The 11521-nt window shown below is 39.6% G+C and overlaps 1 protein-coding gene across 1 annotated transcript; it reads left to right on the top strand.

Annotated features, from left to right (window-relative positions):
* Window positions 1-2696: 2696 nt before the first annotated feature.
* On the top strand, window positions 2697-10980 carry pdha1a (pyruvate dehydrogenase E1 subunit alpha 1a). The gene is made up of 11 exons (XM_070843515.1): window positions 2697-2803; window positions 3811-3879; window positions 3972-4145; window positions 4484-4610; window positions 4762-4853; window positions 5728-5820; window positions 6106-6261; window positions 6634-6705; window positions 6807-6874; window positions 7382-7490; window positions 8857-10980. Exons 1-11 carry the CDS (start codon window positions 2756-2758, stop codon window positions 9019-9021), a joined length of 1173 nt encoding a protein of 390 aa, XP_070699616.1. The 5' UTR covers window positions 2697-2755; the 3' UTR covers window positions 9022-10980.
* Window positions 10981-11521: the final 541 nt, after the last annotated feature.

Raw genomic sequence — 11521 nt, 5'->3', positions numbered from 1 at the left:
TCAAATGGATAACCTGAAGGTCATCGTAAAGGCTGGGAGAGATGATGAGCAGGACAGAGGAGTGTGGCGCGGATGGAGGAGAGAGATGCTGGGACTGGAGCGGAGGGGATGATGCGCACACAATCGAGTTTGGTATCGATCGACCACAGCGTGCGTCGCAGCGTAAAGCCCGCCCTGATGCACAGGCTGTTAACACATCACCGGTGGATGGAGGAGATTTCCTCTCTGCACACACCTCAGCCACGTCCAAACCACATTTATTGGACTTTAAAGACGGTTCGGGTGCTCCTACAATTAAATGCAGCTTGATTTTTTCACATTACTCAATAGTTTAACCATAAACAACCTGAATGGCACAGCAGGATGGCAAAAATGCCAAAATGCAACCCTATCCATAGCATTTAGGACCACATATTTTCACCAGTTTGGATAACAGCTGTAAATATAGTGTCTATAGTAAAAGCTTTTGCAGTTATAATGGCTGGTTTAGGGCCCCCGGGTAATAAAATGAGCAATGGTCCCCAATGTCCCCCCATTCTTCCAACTCTCTGTGCAGTGAGTGAATGTAACAACGCCTTTAGGTGCATCAGCTAAAGTGCATTCTGCAGACGACACATCCAAGCTTTAGTGGGCCATGTTTGTCCCGCAGTCCCAAAACAGACTCGTACTTCTGTGTTGAAATACTCCCAGGTTTATCATCGGTCAGATAATAAATGTATTTAGAAGCATGCACCAGGATAGAATGAAGTAAAGCTTTAATTTGACAAACAGCCCTCAAAGCGACAAGGCCTCAACATGAAGCAGCTGTGAGGTCCCAAGGTCCTGATCAATTATGAGAATATTCATGTTCACTTACATCAGGATTTTCACAGCTGGCTAATACAGATGTTCAGGTTGACATCCTGGAGACCTTGGGCCTTCTTTAACAGCTCAAAAAACATATAGCGGGTAAAATAAGTATTGAACACATCAAATATATTTCTAAAGGTGCTATTGACATGACATTTTCACCAGATGTTGGTAACAACCCATGCAATCCACACAGAGTTTCCTTGGCTGTGTGTTTGGGATCATTGTCTTGCTGAAATGTCCACCCTCATTTCATCGTCATCATCCTGGTAGATGGCAGCAGATTTTTCCATTCATCCTTCCTTCAATTATATGAAGCTTGCCAGTACCGTATGCTGAAGAACAGCCCCACACCATGATGTTCCCACCTCCAAACTTCACTGTTGGTATGGTGTTTTTGGGGTGATGTGCAGTGACATTTGTCCTCCAAACATGGTGTGTATTATGGCATCCAAAGAGTTCAATTTTGGTCTCATCTGACCAGACTATATTCTCCCAGTACATCACAGGCTTGTCCAAATGTTGTGCAGCAAACTTTAAACGAGCTTCAACGTGCTTTTTCTTCAGTCTTGCGGAGTCTTGCGTTTTTAGCGTGCATACAGGCCATGGTGGTTGAGTGCATTACTTTGTTTTACTTGTTTTCTTTGAAACAATTGTACCTTCTAATTCCAGGTCTTTCTGAAGGCCGGTTTATGGTGAGATGATGTTCTTTCCACTTCCAGATCACAGCCCCAACAGTGCTCACTGGAACAGTCAGAAGTTTAGAAACCCTTCTGTAACCAACACCATCAGTATGTTTCACAACAATACAGTTGCAAAGGTGTTGAGAGAGCGCTTTGCTTTTACCCATCATGAGATGTTTCTTGTATGACACCTTGGTAATGAGGCACCTTTTTATAGGCAATCAGTTGGGCCTGAACCAGCTGATATTAATTTGCACTGACAAGGGCAAGGATTGCTTTCTAATTACTGATTGATTTCAGCTAATGTCTTGGCTTTCCATGCTTTCCTTTCTTCATGTGTTCAATACTTTTTCCCTGTGTCATTTCACATTATTACACATAACTTAATCTATGAACATCTATGGTTTGATTTCTGTGCATGTGTGGATTGCATGGGTTGTTACCAGCATCTGGTGAAATTTTCATGTCAATAGCACCTTTAGAAATATATTCACTGAGAAAAATGGTGACGTGTTCAATACTTATTGTACCATCACCATTTATCATCTTCATGCTTGATGATTTTTTCTAATTTTGTGAGACTTTCTTATAAGCATGATTTTAATGTGAACACACGTTTCAGTAGTCCACTACTGAGTGTTAAGTATTGCATCTGTTTGGGTCGTCAGAGACCCCAGCTGTAAAACATGGTTACAATTTTCATATGCTTCATATCTGTGACAGTAGTTTTTATGCAGCACTACCACTTTGAACCCAAAATAAGTTTATAAGGGTTCATGTTACTGGAGAGTTAGAACTATCTGTTCATAAGATGTCTAATTGGGTCTCATTGAATCCAAACACAAATAAAGACACCATGTTTTATGGTCATTTCTGTATTTTGTCACCCTCCTCAAATGTGTAAGCTTAGTTTGTGGGAAAGGGGATGATTATCGCATCAGTATTTCCCTACATACAGGGTTTTGATTGGGTCAAAAAATATTATTATTATTATTATCATTATCATCATCATCATCAACCTATTTGTTTGATTTTATTTCATTTCATTGGAGTTATCCTATTCTACGCGTGTTGTGAGCCGAGAAGAAGAAGTGGCAGCAGCGCGTGTGTGCTGCCGTTATTGCAGGCAGAGAAGAAGAAGAAGAGCGGAGCCGGAAGGACAGAGGCTGGTAGAAGGACGGAGCCGTGCCGTGCAGGGTCTGTGGAGAGCTAGCTCAGGAAAGATGCTGTCCAATATCTCCAATGTGCTGAGAGCTGGTGTTCAGAGGAATGTAAGTACACGCATTTTCAAACTGTGGACGCTCTTAGCCAAACACTGTCTCTAAAAGCTGTAGTTTTTACCCCAAACCAGACTGACACTGCTGTTCTGACCTTGTAAGGCCGAGTGATAGCTTGTTTGGCTAGCTAAAGCTAAAGTCTGCACACGAATATAATGTCTGTCATAGCTTCAGTGTTTTGGTCAGGAAAGACACAGTACGTTACATTTTCCTTTAATTTAGCGTTGTTTAACTCTCTGGCTCTCGTTATGGAGTCAGGTCGTCAGTTTTATTAAAAGTGGAGAGATAGCATAAGTAAGTTGTTTAAACACTAGTTAGTAGGAGTTAGCTCCTTCTGACAAGAGTGAGAAAAGTAATAGAAGTAAAATATGTTTACCCTCACACCACTGTAGATACATATTTAGATGTATCCTACTTAAAACAAATATTAATGCAAGTTTGGAGCACATTTATCTGCATTTTTCTGAAGTTGAGAGCTCATTATCATAACGATAACTGGAAGGTCCTTTAGGATTTCTTCAGATGTCCTCACAAGCCATCATATGGTTAAAGACTCTACTGGAATTAACTGTATTAGGATTTATCACAGTGTTGCATTTATTGCATTTGAGACAGCAGTTTCTTTAGTTTTCACTGTTACCACAATTTCACACATTAAGATTGTCGCCCTATGGGCAAGGATAAGTTAGATATTTGTGTTTGTTGTCAGACTCGCAATCTTGTTTATTTATTTATGCTCAAATGCTCAATTTTAATCACAATTTTGCCAATTTTACACTGTGGTAGTTCAACACATTTATAGTACAGTTGCTTGTGTTTAGACATTATTCAATGAATGAGAACTTCTCCCTCATTTTGTTAAATGGAAGAAATGTTTTTTTTAGTAAGAAAAAGGTAAAAAAAAAAAAGTATTGCTATGATATTGATGCTGAAAACCTTAGCAGGTTCGAAATCTTTTGTGTCTGTTACTTTTTATTAAATCTCCTTTTCTCCCACGACAGGGAGCTGTAGTGGCCGTGTCAGCACGCTCGTATGCTGACTTCGCAGCGCAGGCTACCTTTGAAATAAAGGTAAACTTCAAACACAGAGTTGTATTTTCTGCCCCTCTGATCAATGCTCCTGGTAGTTTGTGAGTTGTTGTGGGTATTTTCTTCCCATCTAGAAATGTGACATCCACAAGCTGGATGATGCCCCGGCCACTCAGGTGGTTATGACTCGCGAAGAGGGTCTGCAGTACTACCGCACCATGCAGACCATGAGGCGTATGGAGCTGAAGGCAGATCAGCTGTATAAGCAGAAGATCATCAGAGGATTCTGCCACTTGTATGACGGCCAGGTTGAGTGCGCTTTAATTTTTTCCTTTTTTATTGAAAAAAAAAGAAAGAAAGCAAAAGCAGTGAGAGTTTCACTTCAGTGTTAGAATGATTTCAGTTTGTTGCTTTGGAAAGAATATTGAATGGCATTAAAGTAGTTTGCTTTGAAATACAACTCATGGTGTATTTCAGTGTGTAACAGATGCTCAGTGATCAGTATGTAAATTGTAGAAATATCAATATAATACATTTCTTAAACCTATGGCTTTTTTCTGTGTGGATTTACAATCTTCTACAGCATATGTTCAAAAATGCACACTTGCAAAGAATTCTTGTCAAGCTGTTTGTTTTCTCCTCGTAGGAGGCCTGTGCGGTTGGTATTGAAGCAGCAATTAATTTGACAGACCACCTGATCACTGCGTACCGCGCCCACGGCTACACTTACACCAGAGGAGGGACCGTGAAGGAGATCATGGCTGAGCTCACCGGTGAGTCTGTAATGCTGAGACATTGTGACATTTTCAGTAACTAGATCATTTCGAACTCCAGTCATGGTTGACTTTGAGATGCAAATTGTTCTTTTGTTGTTCTTCCCCCTCAGCTTTCTTATATCTTCGTGTTATTGTTTTTAACTTACAGGCAGAAGAGGAGGCATTGCAAAGGGCAAAGGAGGCTCTATGCACATGTACTGTAAAAACTTCTATGGAGGAAATGGAATTGTCGGAGCTCAGGTATAATGCAGAAGGCTATAGGCAAGCTGTTTGAAGCCAAATTGGTCATTAATCATTTAGGTTGTGTGTCTTTGTGCGAAATGCTCTCGTGATTTAGAAAGGATCTCGTGGGTTTAATGCAAATGTAAATCTACATGTCCTACCAGTATGCTGTCAGTTTGATGTAATTGTGTTAAATGAGTGTTATGAGGGCTTAGTGGGTCTGGTTTGTTAGGTTTTACTGATGTTGTGAAAATGGAGAGCAGCTACAAACATACTCATCTGTGCCTGCCTGTTGTTTGCTAGAAAATTTATGTCCAGAAACCAAGAAGAACAAAATGCTCAGCTTCCAGAAATTCTTGATACTATCTGTAATTATCCACTGAGAGTAATGATGATGATGGGTGATGCAGTGAACTGAGGCAGGAGAGGACACCGCAACAATTATTAAGTTGGCAAACTTGGCTGGACTAACCTTGCAGGACGTCCTAGAAATAGATCAATAAAAACTTGATAATACATTTACAAAAAGAGAAAGTGGAGCCAAAACTTCACGTCCTTGTTGACATCAACCTGTGATATGAAATCACAGTTCAGGGGTAATAAATGGTGTCAGATACTGGCAAGTCACAAAATAGATGATATAAATAAATAGTTACTGATTTTCACAAAACATGCTATCAGGTTATTCTGTATGAATCTGTTATGTGAAAACCTTGAAAGAACAACCTCGTTTGCTGAATTTCAATGTTTTAGTTTATTTGCAAGGGTTACAACCTTTGTCTTTTGAAACACTCTGTTTCTCAAATCAGCCTCTTGTGATGTTGTTTGAACGAGTGCCTCAAACATTAAGGTTGATAAAACGTAACCCCAGACATCTCTGAATGCTCCTCAGGTTCCCCTGGGTGCTGGTGTGGCTCTGGCCTGCAAGTATATGGGCAACAACCAAGTGTCTGTCTCTCTGTATGGTGACGGTGCTGCCAACCAGGTACGACACAAACATCACTGCGGTTTTAGTCTAGTTTATGAGATCTAATCTAACTTTACTAATAAATGCATTACACTGAACTTACACCAGCCACATATTGTTGGATAGTCTGTTTCTCTACTTTTGAAGCAGAGCTGCTGCTAAACCTCAACCAAAGTAGAACAGGACATTTTCTGGTCTGTCTATATAAACAGACTTCACCGTGTCCTTCTGACGGAAGCTACCTCAAAACGAGCAATCTCATCTCTGTGCCACGTCAACACAAATCCTTTATGCATTTCACAGGGTCAGATTTTTGAAGCCTACAATATGTCGGCACTTTGGAAGCTCCCTGCCATCTTCATCTGTGAGAACAACAGATACGGTATGGGCACATCAGTGGAGCGAGCATCAGCCAGCACAGACTACTTCAAGAGAGGAGACTTCATTCCTGGCCTGCGGGTACTGTTCTTACTCTTCTTTCCCCACTGATGAATCGACCATGCAATAGAGTCCATATATGTTTTTGTACAGTTGAGTTTTGAATTGTGCTGATAACAGCCCATCGTTTCTTTGGAAAAAAGTGTTTGCTGGATGAATTCACCCTTAATGTAATATGATACAATCATGGTACCACTCCACCACTTTCATATTACTATACAGTTCCCTGTGTACTTTACATTTTGTCCACCTAAAGAGTGTGACTGTTGTTAGCGACTGTTGTTGTGCTTTTGCTGCCCATATGATCAGTTAACTATAATCTACTGTTATGTATTTGCTCTAAGGGGTCACACAGTGACTCGTTGAAATTTGGCACTTTGTTTTTGTGTCCAGGTGGATGGGATGGATGTTCTGTGTGTTCGGGAAGCCACCAGGTTTGCAGCTGAGCACTGCAGATCTGGGAAGGTGAGTTTAAAAAAAACCAAAAAAAACACTGAATTATATTAAGCAGGAAATGTGGTCCTTTTTTTTCAGCTACATTATTTTTTTGTCCTTTCTCTCATCAGGGTCCTATTCTCATGGAGCTTCAGACCTACCGCTATCATGGACACAGTATGAGTGATCCTGGTGTCAGGTACATGATTAAATGTTTGCTGTTACTGATTACTTTAACTCTTTCTTGATTATCGTGGAAGCACTTGTATTGATTAACTGATATATTGATATTTATGTTTGTATTAACAATACAAATGTTACCCTCACTGTGATGCTGCCCCTTGCTTCTGCCACTGTCCCACAGTAGTCTTCATGTTCTCTCCTTCCCGCTTTAGTGGCCTGACCACAGCGTAGGGATGGACTGACACTAATATTGCTTTTGGATTTAGCAAACAAATGCCTGGATTAAATAACACGGGAGGAATTTCTGATAAGAAATGTAAACACACCACAAATCAAAGCAGTGTTGCTTAATATTTTTTCTATTAATTGATTTTGCACAATAACCCCACATGAATTAGCTTAATAACAGTGGTTAGTTCAAGTGATATTTAAAGTTGTAGCACTTGGATTTGGTGTCTGCGCTAAAAATGATGGTATTAGTGCATCCCTGCAATATCCCTGCACCAATCTCTCCCCCTTTTAGCTACCGCACACGTGAGGAGATCCAGGAGGTCCGCGGTAAGAGTGACCCTATCTCCATGCTGAAGGACCGCATGCTCAGCAACAACTTGGCCAGCATCGAGGAGCTCAAGGTAGAAAATATTTTCACTTCACAAATTATATTTTTTTAAATGCTGCTATGGCAAGGTGTCCTGTGAACAAAATTACATTTCTTTGTTGTCCTTATAGTTTTTTTAGTTAGATCACGTCTTATTAATCAAAGAGTCCCACCATTGATAAAGATTCCAAGAATGCACTAAGACAAAGGAGGAGAAACATTTCTTAATGTGACGACGACTCCCTTTCATGGCTGGAGTTAATGTTTGTTTGGGGTGATGGGATTGAAGCCACACATTTCCAAACTATTTAGCCAAACGTTTGAGATCGTGAATGTAGTTACCCACATTAAAAACGTATATGTGCAAAACATCTACATGGAATCTACAGGAAACACAATCAGTACAGTATAATAGAAATGAATTCAGTTTCATAGTCAGTTTTCGTGTCGGGAACGTGAATATTATCTAAGGAAGTGAGCTGCATACTAAAGATGAGGGGAGATGCAAATAGACACTAGAGATGGTACGTGAATACTGTTATTTGTTAACTGGGTGCTGATGGGATTACTTGCTAATAAACTGCAGTAAAAAACATGTCTTTCTACAACTAAAACACTTGCCGGAAAGAAATTACTTTTACATGTTGAGGTTATTTGTAGTCATTTAAAATTACTATTGATATTCTTAAGGACTGTTATTGTCATACAAAGATGACATCCTCATAATTGGTTTATCATAGCGTGCAGCACCATGCATTCAGATGTTTGGATAAAATGGCTGTGATTAAAACTGACAGCATGGAGTGAAAAAACACATTTGTGCTGCAGTTTTGAGCTTAGGGACAAATTCAGATCCCATCGGAAAGGGCTGTCTAACAGCAAGGTAAAACAGTGAAAATATTGTAAATATAGCGTACAGTTAAACTGATATTCAGGGCTTTTTTTAAATGGGCTTCTTTTTCGATGGCTAAAATACATTTTGCTGCTGCTCCTGTCCAAAGCAGCGAATTGCTTCGTGTCCGTGCCTTTTTAATTCTGCCTGATTCTCCAAACTGGGCAGACTCACTGCTATGTACTTCACACACTGACTTTGGATAAGTAGCTCATACAACCCCAGTACAAAAATTCCAAACTATCCCTTTTAAGCATTCTGACACCCAACTGCAGTGCATTGTGCTAATCACTCACTGGTTTTAGTGTGTGTGTGTGTGTCTCTCCCAGCTGGTCTCAGCACAAATACTATAAACAACAAACCTCAGGCAAACATAAAAGACTTTGTGCTGTTTAATGTTCACCTTTTTGAAGGGTCGTTAGTTTCCAGTTTAATTAATAAAGGGCAGGAAAAACCGTCAGGCAGCAGATTACTGTAAATGTCTGTCTTCTCTGTGTTGTGTCTGTAGGAGATTGATGTGGAGGTGAGGAAGGAAATTGAAGACGCCTCTCAGTTTGCCACCACAGATCCTGAACCACCACTGGAAGAACTGTGCAACCACATCTTCTACAACAACCCACCCCTGGAGGTGCGCGGCACGAACCCGTGGGCCAAGCTGAAGTCCGTTAGCTAAACTTTTTCCATCACCCCACCTGCTCTTCTATATATTACCCTCCCTGCCCCTCACAAATCCACACACATCAAATCTTGTACCATAACCTTGTGCCTCAGACCCAGAGCTTAAACAATCAGCTAATAAATTAATTTCACTGCTGTTCATTTTAACAGCAGGGACCATTTTCACATAGATGTTCTGAGACTAAAGCTAAGATTGTCAAGAACAGTAATAGTTAAAACCCTTTTCTTTTTCTTTCTTTTGCTAATTTTCTCCTAATCTTTAGTCCTATTGGTGTCTGCATACAGACACACATTTAAAGATTATTCTACCTTCAGAAGAGCCTTTTACTTGCATTCATTTTTGAATTGTATGAAAAGCAGCTTCCACTGTCTTGAAAGTTATCAGTGCGACATGAATTATCAGAGTTAACACCAAGCCTTACTGAGGGAAATGTAAATCAGATGGACACGGCGATAAGTTGGATAATCTTCAAACGGTTTCAGTTCAAAATAACCTCAAGTGCACTTCAGTGTTGCCATTATCTCATGAAATTCTGTCACATATTTATTTATATTTTCAGAAGAACTATTAGACAACTGACCACGCTGTAGTATGTGTATATATAATATATACACTATTAGATATAAACTAATGTGTGGGCTATTTTTTATTGTTTTTATTGTAGGAGGATGTATTCGAAGCGAATCTGGTTCTCTTTCCATTAAGAACTTTGCATTTTTATGCTCAGAAGGTTTTGTGATTCTGGTCCTATGTGAATATATTTATTAGATCATAATTTGCTTGTTTGATGATTATCTCTGGTCAGTTTTGAGGTGCGATTACACAAATTCCCAACATTCATTGGTCATCTGAAAAAAAAAAAAAAAAAGGCTTTGTACTCTTTATACTGAAGTGTACATGAGTTAACTAGTTCTTGTCTTTTTTTTTTTTTTTTATTTAACCCCTTGTGACAAAGACACCATGCAAGGCAGCAGGGCAAAGACAACATGTTTCCTTTTTTTTTTTTTTTTCTTTCAATAATTCTGTATCTAAGAGGGAGGAAAGAATACCAAGGGAAGGGTTAGGATCATTTTAATTTATCTTGTCAAACCAAGCATGTGCCTGGTCGGTCTCATGTTGTTGGGAGGATGAATTTGTCATCTCATGTTTGTGCCACACTCCGGCCTGAGCAGGCGCTTCTGTGCTTCTAAAAGTCAGATCTTTGCAGAAGTGTTCACCGAGTGTGTTCATGTGATAATTTTGCAGATACTCAGGTGCTCAGGTGCCTTTCTGGAATTTCACAAGACAAACATAACCTGTTCATTTAACAAGTATTGGGAGAGGCTCTTTTTCAATTCCTGATGTACACATGTGAGGATATTAGTTATCTTAAATGTTCACTCTCAAAATTACCACAAGCTGAACCAACTGCAACATGGGTGAATGTACATGTCGGAGTGCATTCATCAGTCAAGCTTATTTTCTAGGAACGCTGGGGTTATTGTACAGGGAGTATTGTTGGCCCAGAAAGAAGACTGTCAGCGGTGGTACATTATTGGCTCAATAGTACATATATATGGATATTTAGAATCTAAGTCTGGTTCTTTTATTGTCAACTACTTGAACAACATTGTCATTGGAAAAACTGTCTTTACTGACACCTCAGAAAATTAAGCTACCATGTTAATTTACTGCCATTAGCATTCATAGACATTGGAACAATGCTTGTAACCCTTTAAAGGGTAACATATGGGAAGGATCTTTTAACGTGAGAAGTATTTGCCAAACAAGAAGACAGACTAAAATTCAAAATGTCAACGGCAGTCTTAGTACAACTGAAAATGCTTACAGTCTATCTTTTGTTGGCTTGTGGACTGTTACATTGAGGGTGGCCGATGACACAGGGGAAACACTCCATGGAAATATTGGTTTTGTGTGTGAGCTCCTGTAATAAAAAGACTTCAAGGTACTGTATTTGTGTATTCTTCTCTGTCTGTGTGCACAACTCTTAGGTAAATTGTCCAAAACTTTGACCTTCAGTGAAATGTGGCCAATGCGCATTAGGTTCTCTTTGATATTTTTCATTACTGCTGATTCCAGCTGAAGATCTTGTGGCAGAATGAAGAATTGTTAAGTCTCATGTCAAGCGACTTAAATCAAGTAGTAAAGTCATGAGTTTATTCAAAGTCAGTCTGAGCCTGAGGTGATTACATTCGTTTGGAGGGTCAAGGGTATAGCTGTCAGAGGAGCCACTTAAACATCAAGAAAGCAGAGCTACATCCTTTCCTAGCTACATTTTCACTGGAGTCTGTTCTTCACTTGCCTTTGAGGTCTGATTTGGTCCATTCAACTAAGAAAGTTTTTGCTTTCTTTAGCTTGTTAGATTTTATAATTTCTCAGAAAGTTGTGTACTGCTCCGACCTTATGAACTCCTCACACCAACTACATACTCTTTTGCAGTGTGCACCATTTTAACACAAATATGTTGAGATCAAATTATGTTCCCTTAGCATCT

The sequence above is a fragment of the Pempheris klunzingeri genome, chromosome 14 (assembly GCF_042242105.1).
Source record: "Pempheris klunzingeri isolate RE-2024b chromosome 14, fPemKlu1.hap1, whole genome shotgun sequence".
In the NCBI taxonomy this organism is placed as follows: domain Eukaryota; kingdom Metazoa; phylum Chordata; class Actinopteri; order Acropomatiformes; family Pempheridae; genus Pempheris; species Pempheris klunzingeri.
Note: the sequence above shows the minus strand (reverse complement) of the source record. Positions and strands in the feature narration are given on the sequence as shown.